At 44.2% G+C, this 23,976-nt stretch overlaps 2 protein-coding genes across 3 annotated transcripts in view; both read right to left on the bottom strand.

Moving 5' to 3' along the window:
- LOC134533964 (mitochondrial protein C2orf69 homolog) overlaps positions 1–5,517 on the bottom strand; it is a 39,953-nt gene extending 34,436 nt beyond the window's left edge. The window contains exon 1 of one of the 2 annotated variants that reach the window (XM_063371810.1): positions 5,291–5,517. The gene's annotated coding sequence lies outside the window, so the exon portion shown is untranslated. The remainder of the gene's footprint in view (positions 1–5,290) is intronic. The other variant, XM_063371811.1, reaches the window with a different exon arrangement.
- Positions 5,518–19,302: 13,785 nt separating this feature from the next.
- On the bottom strand, positions 19,303–23,262 carry LOC134533962 (putative peptidyl-tRNA hydrolase PTRHD1). Its single transcript, XM_063371806.1, has 3 exons — positions 22,670–23,262; positions 19,878–20,084; positions 19,303–19,772 (listed from the first exon to the last, which is right to left on the bottom strand). The coding sequence occupies exons 2-3, from the start codon at positions 20,064–20,066 to the stop codon at positions 19,596–19,598; spliced, it is 366 nt and encodes a 121-aa protein (XP_063227876.1). The 5' UTR covers positions 20,067–20,084; positions 22,670–23,262; the 3' UTR covers positions 19,303–19,595.
- Positions 23,263–23,976: the final 714 nt, after the last annotated feature.

Genomic DNA, 23,976 nt, shown 5'->3' with positions numbered 1-23,976 from the left:
TATTAATTTCTTACAAACCAGTTAGGGCTATTAATAATTTATTATTACTTAATGTGAGTATTTCAGGAAGATGACAGTAGCATAAGAGATTGATTACACATCATTGGAAGATCCTAACATATTGGTCAATCGTTTGCTACTACTGATGGCTTCGCTTAGGGCATGAAACTACTTGCACCTCAACAAAATAGCCTTCATACTCAAAGAACTGAGGGAAGCAGGCTACATACATATATGACTTGTTTTACCTAAATTTGTATACAATTTTCAAAAATAAATTATATTTTGAATTTCACAAATAATGGTTTTATTTCTCATAATCTGATTTGTAACTAAGACTGAGTTCTCGTAGTACAGCTCTTTTTTTTGCCGAATGGGCTTCCAAATGTGCATCCTTTTACTGCATGTGCTTCCCTTTTGCTGATTGTGCATCCAAATGTGCTTCCATTTTTGTTTGTGCTTCCAAAGCTTCCAAATGTGCTTCCTTTTCATTGATTGTGCTTCTGATTGTGCTTCCTTTTTTTATCCTGCAACCTTTTCGCTGATTGTGCTTGCAAATGTGCTCCCTTTTCGCTGATTGTTCTTTCAATTGTGCTTCCTTTTTTGAAATGTGCTTCAAAATGTGTTTTTTTTTTATTGTGCTTTCGATTGTGCTTCCTTTTCTATGAATGAGCATCGAAAAGTTTGTAGCTACTTAGGACATGATTGGCCTCGTGGATCAGAGATGTCTAGTCTATATGCCAGATATTGAACCTGACCAGTGCAAAATGATGGATGAGTATTAACGAGAATTATCTTGTGGTTTGAAGACACTTGGCCTATGCACATGATTTTTTACATTAACTATTCAAAATGGTCGCCAAGTATCATTGAAAAATACCTCTTGGCTACTGACTGGATGTTGCTGACCACCTACTGGATGTGCCTGGCTACCAAATAGAGATGGTCTGGCCACCTACTGGACATGCGTTCCTGGCCACTGAATAGACGTGCCTAGCCACTGTCTGGGCGTACCTTGCCAACCTGCTAGATGTGTCTGTCCAACCGACTGAACGTGCATGTCTGGCCAACCGACTGATGTGCATGGTCATCGACTGGGCTTAACTTTCCACCAACCATCTTGATCAACCGACTGGATGTATCTGGCCACTGACTGGTTGTACCTAGCCACTAACTTGAAGTGTTAGCCTGACCAACCGACTGGATGTACCTGGCCACCGATTGGATGTGGCTGGTTAATCAAATGTCATGTGGAGAAGACCTGAAAAGACATGTCAAGGCATGCAAAGGACTCGCTTCGCCTTCTAAGAAGACTGTAGACATTGGGAAACATTTGTAATTTGTTTGTTTTTTTAGTTCTTGTAGAATTTCTGTAATAATTTTTTTATTTGTAATTTAGTTTTTTTTAGAAACTGTAATTTGTTTTGGTAATATTTATTAAATTATCTTTTATTGCATCAAGAAAGGATCGAACAGAGGTGATGGAATCATTGTTTTAAAAAGTAATTTTTTAAATAAAATTTGGAATTTTTTTCCTAATTTACAGCTTAATAATTACAAAATTAAAGATGGCGACCAAGATGGCTGAAACTACGATAATAAATAGTACAGCGCTCTAGCGGACAACAATTAAACTAATATGGCCACAGCGCACTCCAGCAGATGAAAATGAGATGGGGACCTCCACCAGACAAGATGGTGGAACCAAGATAGCTGCCATGACGTCATACCGGCTGGTGTATTATCTGCCTTGGCATTAGTGGTGGGAGGTCAGTCTGCTGGTGGCTTCTGTGGAGGAATGATCCGTCACCATTTTTAATTGAATGACTGCTACGGATTCAAACCAAGCACTCCATGCAGTAAGTACATTTTTTTATTAAAATTTATTCAAATGTTTTGTTATTGATTTTGAAAATTTTGCCATTAAAATCGGATAATAATCACGAATTTTCAAGATGGTGTCCGTAATGCAAAATGTAACATTATACAATCCAAGATGGCGGGTGTGGCATAAGAATGGCTTATTTTCTAATTTAAATTAAATTGAAATAAAGATTTTAAATTTTTTATTAATAAATTACGTGTTTACTCTCGCCAGGAATCGAACCGTGGACCAAAATTGATTAAGTAACTAACATTTAAAGTAAGCAATTTTTTTTTATACTTTTTGGAATTTTTTTGGAATTATTTGGTCAAAAATGAAAGATTTCATGTTTACAGTCACTGTCAAGGTCATACATACGATGGGGTTTTAGTGGAATTTAGCTCAACTCGATGAAATATTGCCCCTGTCGATGGAAAATTGGCCCCACTGAATTTTTGCAGGAAACAAGAAAGGAAATTTTGTCTAAAAACAGGAATTTCAGAACCGACCAAACTATACTACTCATAATACATAAAACATTTTTAAGTATTAAACACTTCCCCAAAATTGGTTCTTTATAATTTTTTTTCTGGGGGGAAAGGTATCAGTGAATGCTAGAAAAGGGTTAAGCCAGCAACATTTAATATTGTCTAAAAATCTAGAAAATTTATGCACTCTCGCACAATAGTTTTTTTACTCAGACTTTAAGAAAATGGTATTTTTCGAGTCCCAAAAAAAAATCTTTTAAAATTCTTTAAATATGTTTAACCTTACAAACTATTTACACAAATTTACAGTGGTGTTTAAACAATTTAACAGTATTTTAAATGGTAAACTAAAATATGGTAAAATGGTAAACTACAATAAATATCAGAGGGAGGATGATGCAATGGGTGCAACTACCCCACCTGAGCTTCAACCAAACTTCTTACTGTTTATAGTCGTAAGAAAATTTCAAAGTCCTAATATTTTTAATTTATTTAAGTCCTCACGTAAAATTCCTAAATAGAAAATATTTTGACCAAAAGTCACATATATCTGGGGAATGCAAATATTCCAATTCAATTTAAAATGATATTGCATAGAAAAAATTATTACGTATTTATTTTTTTAAGGATTGCTTAGTTATTACTAGTGAGTGTCTGTATTAACATAAAATAAAATAGTCTAAAATATTCATTTTTTGCTACTAGTGAGTGTCTGTATTAACATAAAATAAAATAGTCTAAAATTTTCATTTTTTGCTAAGTTGCAGTCTTTTGATTTTAAGTGCTTGGGCTGAAAGGCGTGAAACCGTGCTTTTTAAGCCACGTTTACACCATCGCAACATTATTGGCAACACATGTTGGCAAATAAATATTCCCCTTCCCGTCAGTGACCGGTAAAAACCAAAGCAATGTTGAAAACAAAGGTTTGCAAAATTGTTATACACAAAGGAATCAGCCAGTTGCTTATTTTTACTACCAATGTTGTTAAGCATTAACTCACAATATATGAACTTGATATTCTTTTGAAATTCTTAAATCTTCTTTCGTGCAAACGTGATCCACAATCATCACAATTAAGCTCTCACAATAAATTTGGATTAGAATACTTTTGGTGACACTGGAGAGATGGACAAACCCAAAATTGAATTTGACATCTACATGAACATCCACTAAAAATGACTATTACAGTAGATGGAATAAGCATATATTTCTTAGCCAGCATCCTGAACTCAACTAAGTTCTGACAACAATGTTCGTAAGTTTTGAACGCCCTGTGTTGTCAACACTTGTTGCGCCAGTGTAAACGGGGCTTTACACTTTAATAATTAATATCTCTGCAACTTTCACAACACAGATGTGCATTTTGACTTTATGATAGACAATGAAATGGTACATTTAGGTGGTACTGACAGTGATAGCGGTGACGATAGTGCACTCTCATCAACAGACGAAATAGATGGCATCGCAGAACTTTCCTGTCACAGTATTTAATATCTGCTTCAAAAGTTCATTTAAACAAATTTTTAAAGAATTATAGTGCAGAATAAGAAAAATATTAGTTTCAAAGAAAATTTAACAATCTATTTATTGAAACACACAGAATTAATAATAAGTCTTACGAATTAAGATTTCAAAAACAAAATAATTTTAGTCCACCGACTGTAATCAATAAAACAAATTTCTATAAAAATTAAAATTCCTAAATAATTGTTTACTAAACAATGACCTCAGTTAATGAAAAATTGATTTTAAAACACTTCAAAAGTGGATTACAGTCTTTCAAATACCTACTGAGATTGTCTGATTTTTTATTTTTTTCAAAATTATTGTTAATACTAATTTTTTAAATTCTTAATGAGATTTGATGGTACCGCAAACACTATTTACAACATTAAAATAAAGTAACAAATAATTAAGCTAAGTTGCTGAAATCAAAACTAGCATTTATGAAATTTCCTCCTCTTTAAGAATATATAATTTTATCTCGACTAGAAGTTAAAAAAAAAAAAAAAAAAAACCTTCTAATATTTAAATTTTTAATAAATAGCCCTAAATAAATAACTAAAAACCTATTTTTTTTTGTTTTACACATTGCCATAATGAAATTCCCTAAGGATTCAATAATTAAAAAAAAATTACCCCCTCCCCAACTCTAAGAAAAATTCTAGCTTCACTGCTATTATACTGAAATACTGTTTAACAGAATCATCAAAAAGATGTTAAATATAGTTTAGTAAAACAATAGTGATTTTAATTATTTCCACTTTGATGTTTTCTTGATGTAAATGTTTTTTACTCCATATTTTTTCTTGACTTCATTGTCCTCCCTAATACTGAGTTCAAAATCAGGTGGTAATTTAAAACAATATTTGCAGGGCTATCAAACAACATTAAGAGTATTCAAAAATATTAGTTTCTTGATTTTTCCACAGAAAGTTTTACACTTTTATCGAAGATAACAATTTTCATAAAACCAAACAATACCTAAAAGTTAAACGAATTGTCATGCAGTTAAATTTGAGTTCACAAGGCCATTGTGCTTGTTTTGCGTAGTGTGAGCGCATATTCTTAAAACTATCAATTAATAAATATTATTATATATTGTAGCGCAATATTAAACGTTACAAACTCAACAAAAAGGAGGCAAACATTAAAAACTGAACTATTTTTCAAGTTACAAGTCATTCAACGGATATAAGTAGAATAATACGGTATTGTGTGATTGTGCTCAATAATGTAATAAATAAATATAATAAAGTACCTAACCAATATTATTCTACCTAACCGGTAAAGGTAATTTAACCTCATTAGGAAATCAGAGCAGAAATGAATTAGTAATTCAAGTGCTGCTTGGTTAAACAACACACAACTGGAAACATGTATTCAAAATTATATTAGGCTTAACTTAAACATACTTAACATTAATTAATAAACTTACATCAATAACTTGCTTGATACCCGAGAACTTCTTCCAACAGATCAGAATCAAAATAAACTACACTATATTGGTCAGTAATCACACTCTAACCATTATAACAAACTTTAATAATAACTATACTGTCTTCGTAAATTTAATTTTCTTCTTTCAAGTGTAAAAATCGCCCATATAATACATTTCCACATACCCAAAAAAATAACCATAGACGGCGAACTCATAGAAAGTATACAAAAAGTGGAATAGACCACAGAAGCCATAGACAAGCAAAGGATATAGAACTCATACATTACCTTTGCAATAATAAATAAAAAATTGTCCAGCAAAGCGACAAATACTACATAAAAATGTGGAAAAAAAAAGTTAAGACCCTGTCACATTCTAAAACTTACTGGTCAAATTATTGTGAGCTCGGAGGGTACATTTTGGATGTTAAGTCATTAAGAAGGCGCCACCGTATGAGAAGGGCACACAGAACCACCTGAGACTCCTCTCAGGGCGTGACGTTGACGTCGTCTGGCCGACGACCACCCCAGAGCCCGACCTGCACCCGCCAGTATACGCTCCCGCTAACGGAACACACCCCTGGCCATGGCCCACCCGAGTCAGGCGACCCGAACAGCAATCAAAGACAAAGCCGCGGAAACCTGAGTAGACAAGAGAAGAACCGTACCCATTCCTCCTAAAACATTAAATTAGGATTTTAGCGACAATAAAATCTCTTCCAGACACACCCGTTTGGAGTCTAGCGTAATGAGGTCACGCCTGGCGCGAGAGAGGCCGAGCCTCCCTCGGACGCCATGCCAGTTCGGCAGTTCAGCGCAGCTCACGGACCGGGGCGGACCTACGTCCCACGGAGAGGCAACATCCTTTGTCTACATCGAAAGTAACGTCCGGTAAATATAGTCACTAATTAACAGAACCCCTTTTATTACTTAACCTCTCCGTGAGTACCCGGTCCCTTTTTTCGGTCCAGGACCTAATCCGGCCGCATCAATTTAAAGACACCCCGCACCACACTTGGTCAGCGGGGCTGCTCTTCAGTATACGGCACGGGCCGCCTCCCGCAACTTACAGAACTTTATTTAAGGTCACGCGCACGGCGCTGACCACAAACCCGCAAGGGAACTTGGACAAACTTAATTGCGGTGCGTGTTTTACCACAGTGGGCACAACACCCGCGCCGAGACATTTGCATACGGGATTGGCCGTCTCCAATCGTCCACCCCCTTAATTCAGTGTATTTTTGTATCCCGTATTTTGTATTGCTAACTTACGTTACCCGAGTAACGAGTGCCACGTAACTTGTGCGCGCCCCCTTAATTCAGTGTATTTTTGTGTCTCGTACTTTGTATTGCTAACTTACGTTACCCGAGTAACGAGTGCCACGTAATTTGTGCGCGCCCCCTTAATTCAGTGTATTTTTGTGTCCCGTACTTTGTATTGCTAACTTACGTTACCCGAGTAACGAGTGCCACGTAACTTGTGCGCACCCCCTTAATTCAGTGTATTTTGTGTCCCGCCTTTGTGTTACGAAATTACGTTACCCGTGTAACCAGTGAGACGTATGAGACGTAGCAGCGTCCGAGGCCACGTAACGCGGAACACAAACCATACGGCGCCACGGAATAACGAGTAAACCCCCCCCGGGGACCTCTGTAGAGTGTTGTATTGTGTACGACTCGTTCCTATGAATAAAAGGTACGACACCACCACCTCAACTCCACGCCTCTTATTTAAAATCATCTCACGCAACACCGCCGCCGGCCCTAGTGGGCCACGCAGGGGCACATACATCCACGACCCCCAAACTCACGACTAGAACCGAGCTAGTCTGGCGCCCACCCGGACAATACGTAGCAAGAACCGCCTTTTCCCACTAGGAGCCACACCGGGACTCGAGCCCGAGACCCCGGACGACGGCATTTGGCGCCCGCTGCGTGGGGCAGAAAATAACGTGAAAATTTTTTTTTCTCCACCTCCTGGACATTTTCGAGATAAATTCACCAACAGGCGACAGCGGAGACACGAAACGGCCATTTTGGACACAGGAAGGGTCGAAGGCCAGACAGACCGGCGCGACGAGGCGAGCGGACAAAGGACACTCCAACCACCCCCACCTCCACACGTCATCACGGCGAGGCGAGCAACGGAGCGACGTCACTACCCCCACCCCGCGCGGACCGTTTTCGCCTCCTCTTTGTGCAGCTGTCCGGGCGCTCTCGGCCATCGCCTCACACGCCCATCCGCACCCCCGCCCATGCCGCGGCCATTCTCGGCCTCTGTTTTGTGCGGCTGTCCGGGCACCTGCCTAGCCGGCGAGCGCGACCCCGCGCGCAGACTTGCACAGCGCGCACAGAGCCACGAGTGAAAAACACGACTCGACACAGCTGAACACGCACGATAACAAGAGATGGATGCAGACGAATGCAGTGGGTGTTACCACCTCTACCCGAGATGGTACTTAAACGGCAGGATCGCCGCGGGGTACGAGTGTGGCTATTGTCAAGAGTATCGCACATACGGGATGACGATGCGTGGAAGCCGGTCGTGTCCTGGAGGAAGTAGCATGGGCTACCACTGCGACGAGTGTACCGACCTATGGCATCGTGACTGCACCAACGAGCGTGAAGGTACTTTGAGGCGCGAGTCCTTCACGTTCACGTGCGCGCGATGTACCGCAGGACGAGCCACCCAAGTGCAGTATTCGGGAGCAGCGCTACTAATTCCTCCCCTACGATACGCCGCGACAATTCACGACATCGAGACGCCACTCACGCAGACGCAAGACGTATCACGAACTCACGCCCCGACGACATCCGCACCGTCACGTACAACCGTCCCGACGCCGACACTCACGCAGACGCAAGACGTATCACGAACTCATGCCCCGACGACATCCGCACCGTCACGTACAACCGTCCCGACGCCGACGACCTTCATCATGCCGCCAACAATCCCGCTCCCGTCGCCTCCTGTCCCGGAGCCACCAACCTCGGCATCCCTCGTAAACCTGACGCCACTCACGCCGACGCACTACGCCTCACCAAGGACGCCTTCCGTCCCGACGCCGACGCTCGTCACCCTCTCGCCGCCAATCCTGCTCCCTCCGCCTCCGGGCCCAACGCCACCAGCCTCAACACCCCTCGCAGACCTGACGCCACTCAACATGACTGCGACGACGCTTGACCCGCCAAAGCCGACCGAACGACGCACGACGCCGACCGTCCCACCGCAGTCTGCAACGACGACCCGAATCCGCAGCGTGTCGGAGATACCTCACGACGCCGGGATGGCCTCGCCACCGCACCTGACCACTGTCACAGTGCCGCGAAGGACCGTTCCGACGCAACCCGCGTCGTCTACGACACACGCCTCATCCGGGACGCCACCAGACTCGGCACCGACACGTCGCGCCACACCGTCGCCACCGCCTAGCTTCAATTACATGCAGCCGTCGTCACTGCCACATGAGCGCGCGGTCTCAAAAGGGACGCTAAAAAACGGAATGCCCAGGGCCACGACGCCGAGACGCCTGTGCGAGGCCCCGCCACCGGGACTCGCCCCGCGGTGCCCGCCTGGCTTCGAGGCACAGGGGATGGAGCCCACCAAAACGAGACAGACGCGCACGACATCGACGTCGACGCCGTCTTCGGCACCGCCTGAAACATCAAAAACGCTAGAGGCGCCACGACGCCGCCCCTCGGCCGGCCTGCCACAGCAGCCACCGAGGCGACGCGCAATCTGCCCTCAAGAGGCGCCACGACGCCGCCCCTCGGACAGCCTGCCGCTGCCGAGGCGACGCGCACACTGCCCTCAAAAGGCGCCACGACGCCGCCCCTCGGCCAGCCTGCCACAGCAGCCACCGAGGCGACGCGCAATCTGCCCTCAAGAGGCGCCACGACGCTGCCCCTCGGCCGGCCTGCCACAGCAGCTGCCGAGGCGACGCGCACTCTGCCCTCAGGAGGCGCCACGACGCCGCCCCTCGGCCGGCCTGCCACAGCAGCTGCCGAGGCGACGCGCACTCTGCCCTCAAGAGGCGCCACGACGCCGCCCCTCGGACCGCCTGCCACAGCAGCTGCCGAGGCGACGCGCACACTGCCCTCAAGAGGCGCCACGACGCCGCCCCTCGGACAGCCTGCCACAGCAGCCACCGAGGCGACGCGCAATCTGCCCTCAAGAGGCGCCACGACGCCGCCCCTCGGCCGGCCTGCCACAGCAGCTGCCGAGGCGACGCGCGCTCCGCCCTCAAGAGGCGCCACGACGCCACACCGTGACGTCACCGCGGCTACCGGGTCGCCTGAGCTCCCTGCATCTGCCTGACGCAATGCAGGTCGACGCCACGGCACCTGGACGCCCGACCGCCCCCCCACCGCACGTGACCGCCACTCGGCCGATGACACCTGTCATCCGTCTGGCACGACGGGCCGCGAAACGCCCGCATGTCGGCAAGGCTGAGCCGGACCGTGCCGAGCGCCGCCCGCGCTTGCAGCCCGCCTACCGAGAGCCACCTGACCTTGGTCGCCGCCGCCCCTGCCGGCCGGCACCCTGGCCACCACCGCACCGCTGCACGCTGCGAGACACCGCAGCCACACTCGGAACCACTGTCACCCCCCGAGAACGAGTCCGGGGAGGTGCTTAGGGCACAACCGCACAACGACCACGCCGACACCACCCTCATGATGATGGAACTGGACGACGGGGACGAGGAGGCCTCTACTCCAAACCCGCCCGGTACACCGGAACGGGAGAGGAGGCTGTACCCATCCACGCCGTACCAGACGCTGAGGGCCAACGTCAACAGGCCAGCACCCGGATGTTCGGCGTGGGACGACCCGGGACAGGTGCTCGGGCCCTACCAACTGCGGCCACCGAGAGCGCCACCCGGGTGGAGCTGTTGCCGGAGCTAGGAGGCGCCACGACGCCGCCCCCGGCACGCCTGCCACGACGGCAACCGGGGCGGCGCGCACGCTGGCCCAGTCGCCCACGTTCACCAGGTCTAGTGCGCTGACCCTATCAGCCGCTGACCCCACCCAGGCGCCACGACGCCGCCCCCGGCACGCCTGCCACGACGGCAACCGGGGCGGCGCGCACGTTGGCCCAGCCGGCCACGTTCACCAGGTCCAGTGCGCTGACCCTATCAGCCGCTAACCCCGCACAGGCGCCACGACGCCGCCCCCGGCACGTCTGCCACGACGGCAACCGGGGCGGCGCAAACGTTGGCCCAGTCGGCCACGTTCACCAGGTCCAGTGCGCTGACCCTATCAGCCGCTGACCCCGCACAGGCGCCACGACGCCGCCCTCGGCACGTCTGCCACGACGGCAACCGGGGCGGCGCGCACGCTGGCCCAGTCGGCCTTGATCACCAGGTCCAGTACGCGGAGCCAACCAGCTGCTGAGCCGCGAACCACGCCGGGATGGAGTGGCCGGAGCTAGGGGTGGCCCCATGTTAGCGGGACCATAAGCGGCGCAAGGTCGGGCTTCACAGGGGGGGGGGGCGTTTGACGTCGTCTGGCCGACGACCACCCCAGAGCCCGACCTGCACCCGCCAGTATACGCTCCCGCTAACGGAACACACCCCTGGCCATGGCCCACCCGAGTCAGGCGACCCGAACAGCAATCAAAGACAAAGCCGCGGAAACCTGAGTAGACAAGAGAAGAACCGTACCCATTCCTCCTAAAACATTAAATTAGGATTTTAGCGACAATAAAATCTCTTCCAGACACACCCGTTTGGAGTCTAGCGTAATGAGGTCACGCCTGGCGCGAGAGAGGCCGAGCCTCCCTCGGACGCCATGCCAGTTCGGCAGTTCAGCGCAGCTCACGGACCGGGGCGGACCTACGTCCCACGGAGAGGCAACATCCTTTGTCTACATCGAAAGTAACGTCCGGTAAATATAGTCACTAATTAACAGAACCCCTTTTATTACTTAACCTCTCCGTGAGTACCCGGTCCCTTTTTTCGGTCCAGGACCTAATCCGGCCGCATCAATTTAAAGACACCCCGCACCACACTTGGTCAGCGGGGCTGCTCTTCAGTATACGGCACGGGCCGCCTCCCGCAACTTACAGAACTTTATTTAAGGTCACGCGCACGGCGCTGACCACAAACCCGCAAGGGAACTTGGACAAACTTAATTGCGGTGCGTGTTTTACCACAGTGGGCACAACACCCGCGCCGAGACATTTGCATACGGGATTGGCCGTCTCCAATCGTCCACCCCCTTAATTCAGTGTATTTTTGTATCCCGTATTTTGTATTGCTAACTTACGTTACCCGAGTAACGAGTGCCACGTAACTTGTGCGCGCCCCCTTAATTCAGTGTATTTTTGTGTCTCGTACTTTGTATTGCTAACTTACGTTACCCGAGTAACGAGTGCCACGTAATTTGTGCGCGCCCCCTTAATTCAGTGTATTTTTGTGTCCCGTACTTTGTATTGCTAACTTACGTTACCCGAGTAACGAGTGCCACGTAACTTGTGCGCACCCCCTTAATTCAGTGTATTTTGTGTCCCGCCTTTGTGTTACGAAATTACGTTACCCGTGTAACCAGTGAGACGTATGAGACGTAGCAGCGTCCGAGGCCACGTAACGCGGAACACAAACCATACGGCGCCACGGAATAACGAGTAAACCCCCCCCGGGGACCTCTGTAGAGTGTTGTATTGTGTACGACTCGTTCCTATGAATAAAAGGTACGACACCACCACCTCAACTCCACGCCTCTTATTTAAAATCATCTCACGCAACACCGCCGCCGGCCCTAGTGGGCCACGCAGGGGCACATACATCCACGACCCCCAAACTCACGACTAGAACCGAGCTAGTCTGGCGCCCACCCGGACAATACGTAGCAAGAACCGCCTTTTCCCACTAGGAGCCACACCGGGACTCGAGCCCGAGACCCCGGACGACGGCAACGTCATTCATGTGGAGACGAGATTCGACCCTCCATGCCAAACAGAAATCACACAGACCTGGCCTGCTATCGGCGTTGGGCACGCCGACACAGATAGTAGGTGATGTGGGCTCTTCAGGCGTCCCACATGCCTGAGACTACCGATGGACGACATGTGGTTAAAAAGCAACTCAGTTTTCCAGGACACACATTTTTTTTTCACAGTTGGTTATTACATGCCTTCGTAAACATACCAAGTTAAACTTATAAAAACGCCCCTTAGCACGTATCGGTTTAAGTGAGATGCAGTTCACCCTTGTGGCTACATGAATGATTGTCGTAGGTTGGTTTCAAAGTTCCGTAAAAGAAATAATATTTAATTATACAGTCTGCTGTCCGAGACAAGCCCCGAGGTCATGTAGAAAGTGATATGGAATAGTTAAGATGAGAAAACAGAAGAAATTATTAGTGATGCAATAGGATGAAGTCCCCAGGGTGTAGACATGTCTTACCTCAGCAAATTATAAGAAGACACCGACTGGAAGAGCACACTCTCCAAGCGATATCATGGTGCCTCCGTGCCGAACAGGTATAACCGTTATATTTGTTTTAAATAGTGCCACATGTTGTTTAAAAGGAAAATATAAAACACTCGTGCAAAAATAGGCATGTCTCTTCATGCCCTACTTACTTAATTAAAAACATTTAAATGTCAATATTCAAATTATCCTGGGTTCAACCACACACTGCTCCATTTCGGGAGTGTTCGGCACCGTCTTTGTTTAAGTTATATGGATATATATGTATATATGTGTGTGTGTATATATATATATAGACATCGCCCCAAGTGTCTCCTCGGCTCCTTCAGGCCATTATGCCTCGTCAACGTCCTCTCTTGCATTACTAGTGCAACCTAAGTGCAGTGTCTACAAACAGGGACGCACCCGTGTGCGCCCTGGAACGTCCAAAGGCAATCTTGTGTCTTGTAAATAACTTATAATATCCTATATTTATTGTCACTATGTTCCGTTGTAAATATTCACGAGTGTCTACGTTTTGTTAATAATTTATAATGTCCTTTTCTTTTTAATACTTTGCATTTAGAGAGTTATGTATATATTTTAAAGTGCTTATGCTGTGTCATTATCATGTAGATCGGCAAGCCTGGCCCGCCGCGCGATTCGTGTCTTCCCCGCCGGCCCGCTTCCCCTTCCCCTCCTCTGCAGCCCGCGCGTAGCGGCGCGCGGACAGCAGAGAGTCAGTCGTCTGCTGGGAGTCGCACGGGGTGGACCTGCTTCGCTCCGCACCGTGAGAAGTAGCACGGAGTCCGGGTCGCAGCGTGGATGAAACGTTCGTCTACCCACGTGGTCGTCCAGGCTGTGACAGGATTCCCCACGATAAACCTCGTTAACAAGATCGCGTCTTCGTAACTTCGCTATTCACTCCGCTCGAGACGCATGCAGTGCGCGTCTGGACCTTCCTACTTCCTTAATCTGTATATATCGTTATAGAGTCGTCTACGCATACGTCACGAGTCGTGTATGTGCTACGAAGCACCGCTGAACTTTCGTAACCAGTACGATTCGCTACGGGACCGCATTCACTGTTACGCCGGCTCTCATTTTGTCTCCAAGTGTTTGTTTCCGCGAGTCCGGGTCGCGGCAGAGGAGGACTCTCGTTTCTCGACGTACTGGCCAGGCTGCGACAGGATTCTTCACGGAATAAAGGAGCTCGTGAAAACGGATAGCATCGTATGATCCTTGTTACCATCTACCATTCCTTCCACATACGCAAAGTTCCCTCCTGGTCCCTTATTTTCCGGTCCCGGCCACGTTGCCCTGAACTCCACTCCCTCTCCGACGAGAGCTACGCGGGCAAATCAGGACAGTTCACCATAGGGAATTAGGGACCATAGGCCGAGGGACATCAATATATATTGACGTCGACCCAAGTGTCTCCTCGGCTCCTTCAGGCCATTATGCCTCGTCAACGTCCTCTCTTGTTTCCCCAGTGCAACCATTAGTGCAGTGCATCGGCCAGGGACGCACCCGCGTGCGCCCTATCATGCCAGTGGCTTCTTTTGTGCAATAAATATTCTGTGTTTTCTCAAGTGTGTTAGTATGTAATTGCAGCCTGGCGCGCCGCGGGGCGGGACCTCTCCCACACCAGCCGATTTCTCCTCCCCTCCCCCACAGCCCGCGAGCTCCGGCCCGCTGGCGGGTGGGGAGAGTCAGTCGTGTTTAGGGCTCGAACGAGGACAGTCGTATACGCCGCTCCGCGCTGCTCGCGAAGCGCGAGCTCGTGACCAGTCTTACATTTCTAGTTCACGGGTTGTCGCGGCAGTTAAGCTGCCTCCTCGAGTCATTCGCCGCCTTACTGAATTTACGAGTTTTCGAGTGACGTTACCAGCCGAGAGTTCCAGAACGCGAACGTGCAATTACGGGTTTCAGAACCTTCATCGTCTTACGAAACGTTACGTAACGGGCCGCGCACGTATTGCGCTTCTTCACGGAGTAACCTTAAACGGGGTCAGTATTACGTTGGAAAATTCCCAATCCGTGTCGGGACGTCCTAACGGACAGTACGGTTTTACGGGAGTCCGGGTCGCCGCGGGAAGGGCGCCTGTTCCACGACGGTTCCGCCAGGCTGCGGCAGGCTCCAAAAGTCAATAAAAGAGGCTCGTGAAATCGTCAACGCCGAGTTATCCTTGGAACAGTCTACCACTATTCCTCTTCACCTAATTCCTCCCTCCAGGTCCCGCAGTTCCCGGTCCCGGCCACGTTGGCCTGGACCCACACCTCACCGACGAGAGCAGTACGGGCATAACTGGACAGTCACGCAAGCAGGGAATCGGGGGCCTCAAGCCGAGAGACGTCTATATATATATATATATATATATATATATATATATATATATATATATATATATATATATATACATAAATGACACCTGTTGGGGCTCCCTCTGCTCACTTAGGCCATTACTGCCCATTGTCGTGGTGTCGACTTGTGCAGTTCAGTGCGCCGACCATCCCACGCTGCAACTATATATCGATAGATGCGAGAGGGCATTATCGATGCAGGACAGGGGAAAGCTTCGCCGATTTATGGATATAAATTCGGTAACAATTTACGGTAATACGTTTAAAAACCATGGAAGGCTTGTTTTGTCTGCTCAAAATTGTTCACTATACAATTATGCCAAACTAGTTGGCCTGTGCGGTCTTTCGGATTTGGCGCATGGCATTCGGGAATTGTCCAGGCAGCTGAGAGCAGCCCGCGGCCTCATCAGTAGAACTCAACCCTCCGGGAGGGACAAACCCGCCAGGACACATGGAGCCTTCGCCAGCAACTCGACGCGCGCCAGACGAGCTTCTCTCATGCACCGGACAGGTCACCTACTGGGCAGCACCATGTACGTGAGTGGTTTGTAAATTAAACCCCGCGAGTGTACTTCATAGTTTATTTCTGTACTCTCTGAACATTCCTGTAGTGACTAATTACTGTGTGTGTGACGCCTGAGACGGTCAGTAAGGGAACAAGAAGTCAACTCTGCCGACGTACCGCTGCCTCCAGCCACGTGGCCAATATCCCCTCTGAGATAGTCTCGTGTATCAGTGCACGAAATCACGGATTGCGCCGGGCATAACCGCAATAATTCAATACCGATCTGCGAGGCAGTGGGTTAGATGTATATATATATATATATATATATATATATATATATAAAGTGTGAATGGAGTCTATATATGATAGAAGTGAAACTTCTTCCTTATTAGGTATGTATAGAGATAAATATTAGTATATTTTTATTGAAAAAATAATAATAGAGAATAGTAAGAATGTGGGTATGATCTCAAATAATAAAAAAAAAATATTTACATACCACTTTTTAACAATATTGATTTATACAAGCAATTAAAATAATAATACATACATGAAAGAACAATATATAGGTACTGGTAAAGATGGCCGGTAGCATGGTGCACAACAATAAGCTGAAACTTTGAGGTGGCATCAAACGCAGGCAGGTCCCTACTACTGCAACCAGCCTATGCCTACATAATTGTATTTTTAAACCTGAGCCACACACCGCCACATGTATCCCGGCTGCTCCAACGATCACCGACCGCACCAACGCCTCGGAGTGGAGATAGCTCGATGCACCATCCCCAAGAAACAACCTCGCATATGCAAGTGCGCAAGAGCACTAGGGTTCGAATGGTCGAATGCGCGAGTGGGTAAAATGCGCAAGATGGCAAGAGCACAAGTGTGCAAAAGTGTATAAAAATATAGTGTATAAAAGTTTGTAGAAGTGTGTATTAAATGCTGTGTTAAAGGCAGAGTAAAAGTATGTGCATATGTGTGTATTAAAGGCTGTGTAAAAATGTATGTGAAAGTGTGTTAAAGGCTGTAAAAGCGTAGGTAAAAGTGTGTGTAAAGGTATGTGTAAAAGGCTGTGTAATAGTGTGTCTTGCCATCACCCGGCCTCTGTAGAAGGCCCGGGAAGTACCTGACGGGCGCTACGGGCATCGCAGTGCTGCTTTTGTCCGGGGGGGGGGGGGGGCCTCCAGGCTAGTGTGGCACTAGGACCTTTGGTGATGGGTCGCGGGTACTCTGCCCCCGCGTGCCCCGCCAGGTACGCAGCTGGAAATCTACCCTGAAACTCCCGACTTGGCTGTGAGGCCGGTCGGCCATGTGGAGGACGGATTGGTGCGGAATAATCGTAGACGACAGAGTTTATATTAAATTGGCTTTAATCCACAGACTTCTCCGGTGGTACGCATGGGTACGCTATACTCCCTACACATACACTATGCAGTGGCAGAACCGCTACAAAAGCTATGATAATGCGCTATGCGGCATCTGAGCCGTTGTACAATTACACTAACACACGCTGATTACAAAACAAAACACGACACTAACATAACACTGCGAATTTGCCGTGGCAGTCTCGCGGGGACGTGATTACTAGTTCGCCAGAGATGGCCAGCGCCGAAAGTTAATTGTCTTAGGAGGGCTCAATGAGCGTGATTCTAAATTCTATTCTACACTTACGTGAGGTTGTAGCCGGCAGGCATATGCGCGGCGATCTTAACGAAAACGAGCTGGCTGGAGTCGGCCAGTGCCGTAAATTGTGTAGTCCGTGACGCGGTGCGGAATCACCAAGGAAACGGTCGAGATAAGCCCGGGTTCGCGAAATACGCACCGAGTCTACATGAGCAGCAATGAAATAAAAAAAGTTTGGTTATTATATCAAGTGCAGAGTGAACGATCGGTGGAACAAAATTGAAGGCTGCTCACGGACACACATCTGCACCCGGTGCAGAGTGGTTGGAGACTGCCGAACATGGCCGCCTCGCAAGGGAGGAAAACTTTCACCTCCGTTGTGAGTCGGCACCAAAAACTTATATCAACTTAATTTGCTCCATTATAAGCTAAAAACACGTTCCAGGTGCTCAATTAAATATAACACCTGGTAATTGGGTGTTTAAGGTTTAACAACTGTTTTATAGTATTGAACCATACTGTGCACAAGGTATGTTCAAAACATCACAGCATCCTTCAAGCTGAACCAGCCAAGGATGATTAAAAAAAAAAGTAAAAAACAAGGTTTCTTAAGAAAGCAGGAGGTGTAGGGGTAATTACGGCGCACCATCTAAAGAATAACCCAAGATCTATGCAAGACTAATATTTATTCACATTAGCAACAACTTCTAACATAACAAATATATAAACCAATGTCTCAAGCGTAACAAAGAATTAAAGGTTAATACATTAAGTTGTATTCTTAGTAGTCCATCATGATTAAATGATCAAAGAAAGTCATCCTAGCTTTTACCATAAAGACACACATACGATGCGCAAGACATACGTGTATACAACTAGGCATACTTTAAACAATACATCTAGATCATGGCGCCAAAAAAATAACATCAGGTGGTGACGCAATCGGTAAACGAGATTAGAAACCAATATCTGTAAACCAGCCTACTTTAACCAGGTATTTATAATGTTTCCCAGTGACCTGCAGTCAGACCATCAGATATTTAAATCAAAATCACAACACACTAAATATTGACGGCGCGCGAGCCATATGGTCATGGGCGAAGAGAGAACAACTGATAATAAACGAGAACTTAGAACGTGGCCAACGAAAGGGAAATTGACAAACACAACTTTAGGTTAACTAGCCACTACATACCAACACACACTTTATTAAAGTTCTATGTTACTCACGCCCATGACCACGGCTTCGACATCACCAAGTGCACAAGTGCACACACCAAACGTCAAGAAAGACTGCAGGTAGCGATACCGCTAGTAGCGGGTTTATATACTAATTAACTAGGTGCGGAGTAAGCACACGGGGGAGAGGGGAAGGAAGGGGGGAAGTAGTCCGAACCATCCAGACTGAACTGGCTTGACCGAGTACACTCCAGCGGAGGGGTGGCAAGGAGGGGCAAGGGAGGTGAGAAGGAAGCAATCACAGACACAGAGAGCGCAGTCACGTAGCAGCCGGAGGACAGTGAGACGTGAGTAGACACGTAGCATCCGGCGGACAGGTGAGACATGCGTAAGCACGGCTCAGTATTTAATTATTTAAATTGTGGCATCAAGTTGGTGACTGTAAATTTATTAACATATTGTCTCACTGTGAACTGTTTTAGTTGGATTTCTCATGATCTGACTCGATCATTGTCACGGGCACTTTAATTAAGGCCAGTAGCCGTGTTGACTGGTAATGAGGTTCGTTGTCTACTCCGTGCGTGCGGTGCTCGCACGGAGTAGCTACGACTCACTTGTTTAATGCCTGTGAATTAATAATTGTCCTAATGTCTTGTTCCTTAATTGATTTATGGGGTCAAGCCCCCGGGGTTTTGTGCCCTGAAGTTTATTTGAGTCTAGTAGGGTCATGCCCGAGGCGCTCGCCTGACTCATTCCCGCTGGGCGAGGGGTGCGCTCCGAAAACGGGATCTGGTACTAGCGGTGCGGAGCACGGACTTAGAGGCCACGGTCGGGATGACGTCAGAGTAAAAATGTGTATAATAGTGTGTGTACATAGTTGTGGTACATAGTGCAATATTTTGTTTGCAACACACAGACACCATTGCATAATTGGAATTATTTTATTTCACAAGCAGAGTTTTAATGTTATTGGTGAGTGATATAGTCAAAACTTATTATTTACCCATTTCCACTAAAAATAGCCCAGAAACATGTCACAGTAATGAGATTAAAAACCACCAAAATTATTTTCTAAATACTACTTACAGACTGTCGATAGTGGGTGAATAAACGAAACAATTATTTAAAAGTAGTAGTTAAACACATGTTTATCTTACTGTTTGGAATTATTTTGAAACATTTTATTACTGGAAACATGGTAAATTCTATTATCAGTTACATTATTCAGCACTATAAAGTCTTAATTTTTTAAAATATTTTTGAACTTCGTCCTTAGGGTAAGGCTTCAAAACTATGCAAGTAGGATAGTTCTCTGGTTGTTCAATCCATGTCTTATGGTGAATTCCGCCCTCTTTTAACCGGCACTCCAGATCTCGCAAGTTTTGCTCGTCTTGCACCTGCAATTTATGAAAAACAGTAAATATAAGTATTTCCAAATAAATTTAAGATATTTGTAATGTTGTTGAAAAAAATACTTATAGCCATTTTCAATAAACACTAACTTCCAACACTATTTTATGCATGTTATCCAAATCCTTTAGGTATTCTTGTGTGTTATTATCTGTATAGTAAAGATGTATTACAGCACAACACGCATGACATGCTTGTGCGATGACTGCACCCACTGGCCATTTCAAAGCCTTCAGAAGATCTTTTCGTACGACAACATACTGTACCAACTTAGCAGACATTTCCTCTTCTCTGTATGCCTGAAATAATAAAAAATATATATAAATAACACACATAAAAATCAAAGTAACTAAGAAAACAATATGAAGTAACATGCAACAGCCATAATTCTGTCAAAGATTTAGCCTATATAATTATTTTATTTTGACATTACTTTCTTTACATTTTGCTAAAGTAAGGCCGGTATTCCAAGACACAAAAAATAAGGGTTTAGGTGTTGGATATGCTACACCTGTGCCTAACAGTATTCTATGTGCGCGATAGAACATGGTCAGTCCCTTATTTTTAGGGCACATATATTGGTTTCCTATCCTTTGCCGATCTGTTGTCCATCTTCTGTGCTTGCATAGAGCTCATTTATTCGTTGGTTTCGTTCGATTTGGTGGACCCTCATCTGGCATCATTAACTTGTATATTCAAATTTATAAATATCGGGGTATGTACCAAATGTATTTGTGTGTCAAACGAAACTTTATGTTAGCGAAACTATCCTGGTCCTGGAATAAATTTTGTACACATGAATGGTCATAATAAGAAGTAATCGCCACATAAAAAGTACACACCTACTTTGAGAAAATTATATTACCACAATTTCATTTGTGCGACAGTGCTGCTATCTCCAGGATGTTTACATTAACAAGTGTATCGATGATTGCCAAACATCCGCTAGAATCCGACGAAACTAGTTTCTAGCCTTGGGCAGGGAACAGTTGATTAAAACTAGTGCCGATTAGTTTCCTCACTCTGAATCGGTTTGGACATGTTCTGGAATATGGCCTGCCAGTTAGTTTACGGTTGAATCCTAACATGGCAATGCTTATTCGCTATCTTACACGAACGTCTTGAAATACAGTCCTTAGAGGAAAACAGGTCATTAGTGATTTGAAAGAATATTTTCTCAATATTTTTTTTTTTTAAGGGAACGTCTCTTTTTTGAAGAAAAATGCCAAAAAATATTCAGCATTATGAGGAATTATAAATTAATGTTGTATTTAATGTTTTTTTTTGTAGGTTAAAGTTACGAAACCTATATAAAAAAATATTCTATGGTCACACTATTTTAAAATGCCTACAAACACACACAAATTTACCTGAACTTGCAACCTTCACTTATATTTGTACTTTTTCAACATCTCGCATGCACCAAAGTATACACCTCTCTCACAATTATTTAACATTTGAATACAAATATCATTTTTACACCTTTTCACTTCACAGTCAGACTAAACAGTATTGGGCACAATATAAATTCACTTAAATAAAGTTGAGTTTGCAATATTTTATTTGCTATATATTTTACATTAAACATAGGCTGGTATTTAAATTCGTTCTTTCCATCTACAATTATTATTGGTGAAGTATGACAAAGTACAGAAAAAAAAAAGGTTTATTTAAGGCCTTGTTTTACTGTAAAAATTCGCTTCCTACACATTCCTATTTGTTTTATATACATAATAATGTTGGAAGGTTATCTTATGACATTTTCGCACCACTGCTCTTTGGAAGGTGATCTCGAGTTTGTGGTCTTCTGGAATAATGGGGTAAAGTAGGCAAGACTGCTTGCCATCATACTTGTGTCTGTGCCCAACTTCTGCAGGATTTCTTTACTAATTATTAACTACTTTGTTTTGCCTACCCGAACATGGCGGCTAAACTAGCTTCATGGCTTTAAAGGTTTGTCATATATATATATACACACACACACACACCCACACACAAACATACACACACACACACACACACACACACACATAATGATTCAGACAATACAAACCACACACTATAAAACTAAAGAAGTGTAGTTTTATCCGGAACGATATCATAAATTATTAAATTAATTTTCTGAGGCTCAGGATTAAGGGTACTTTTATTATGTGTCGAGCTCAGGATCTAGGTTATAGTAATACTTTATTTCCGTTTTAACAAAGCGATAATTATTTACATTAATACCCACCAAATACAATACATACAAACTCACTTATTTTTTTTTTAGTGGGTAGCTATGAAAACCGAATATATGTACAATATTTGATTAACTATAATCTTTAAAGGATCAACTGTTACATTCAAACACACTGTGGGAACATAATCAACATAATTGTTCGTATAAAAACTTAAAACATTTACTGACATTTCCCAGTACTACACATTATTAGATCGTTATGCTTAAATACATTACATAGACACGACAAAATGTAATGAACCTTTGACGATTTAAATAAACGACACCAACCTAACGGAGAAAATTTTTATGATTTGTACCTAAATCCAAAAAAAACATATGTAAAATTGTTCTCTCAACACTTAACGTTATACGATTTGATTTATTATAATTTAGAAAGCAATATTACATATTGTTTACATTCTCACGTTCAAAAAAATAATTATACATAGTTCTGAACTTGAATGAATATCTGATGTTGGTGAGAAGCAATTGTTTGTGTACATCGTAAAAAAAAAACCACAGCATTAATAGTATTTCCTTAGTAACAGCCTCTACCCGGACATCGTTTACGTTTTAACTTTATAATCTAGATTATTTAATAATAATTACTGACTCGATACTGTCATGACAGTATCGTTACTTTTATTAAGATCTTCTTACCTTACGTGTAAGAATCACACTTGTCGCTGCTACAAATTACGTCATTCACTCTAGCTTAGTGTACCACAGAACATAAAGAATATAGACGAGAATCAACTTCTTGGACGAACCTAATGCCTTCTTGTGGCCGTGGATTGTACTACAATGGATTTCGGCGGGCTTTTCAATTGTGTAGCCCAGCAATCGTTCCTTCATAAGCAAACCATAAAAAAATTGAAGCTGTTATAAAAAATTATATAACATTTATGCAGCATTTAAGTGTCTAAACTAGCTATGAGTGAATTGTTAGCGGGAAAAATACAAAAATATTAGGTTGAAAACGTTAGTTAGATATTTCCATACATTTAGCACTGGCAGGGGGTATAAGATTACTTTTGAGTGGCTGTTAAGCCTATTAGTGTAAAGTTCAGCTATAATCATAGGATATATGTATGTGTGTGTGTCTGAAATATATACTGACATGCCATTTAGCACAATCATACATGTTATTTTATTTAAAATTAAAACAATCAAAAATTGAAAACAGCTAAAATCTGAAAGTATTTGTGACATTTTGACAAAGCACATTACAGAAAGTACACAAATCAATACAAATAATTTTACTTGGCTTATGGAATTTTAAATATGTTGCTATCCCATTAAAAAAAGTTTTAGAATTATCTGCAATATTAACAACAATATACGTAAATTTCTTGTCCTCTAAAAATTTATAAAAATTAACATCTACACAAAAAGTTACAATGTAAATGTATTGTGTGAGAGAAGTAACGACATAATCATATTTGTATATTTTTCTGATTTTAATGTAACTTTTCGCTTTATGCAACTGATCCTCAATGGTGAGTTACAAAGGTAAATTTAAGTTTTTAACATAAAACATCGTATTGCATTATTGTATGATGCTGAAAATACATCTGCAACATACACAACATAGCCCAGCAATGGCTTATGTTCAAAATTTGTCACTGTCATTGCACTTCATATCTAGAATTACCTATATAAAAACTTATTAAAATTATTCACTTATATTACCATGTATAAGTACATTATTATGAGTAAGTTTTCTTTATAATAGCTTTAAAAGATGATTAATGATTACATAAAAATGTTAGGAAATGGACTTCTAGAACACCACCATTTACACTTAGAAATATAATTATGTAATTATTTGTCCTGAGAAGAGACTAAAGAAAATGTTTCATTTTTATTTTATTGTTTTTAATACTCTGTCCTTGAGTAAATATTTCGGTTATTTCGTTAAGATACCTCATAACTACATAATGTTATTAAATACATTGAACATATAA

The sequence above is a fragment of the Bacillus rossius genome, chromosome 7 (genome assembly GCF_032445375.1).
Source record: "Bacillus rossius redtenbacheri isolate Brsri chromosome 7, Brsri_v3, whole genome shotgun sequence".
In the NCBI taxonomy this organism is placed as follows: Eukaryota; Metazoa; Arthropoda; class Insecta; order Phasmatodea; family Bacillidae; genus Bacillus; species Bacillus rossius.
Note: the sequence above shows the minus strand (reverse complement) of the source record. Positions and strands in the feature narration are given on the sequence as shown.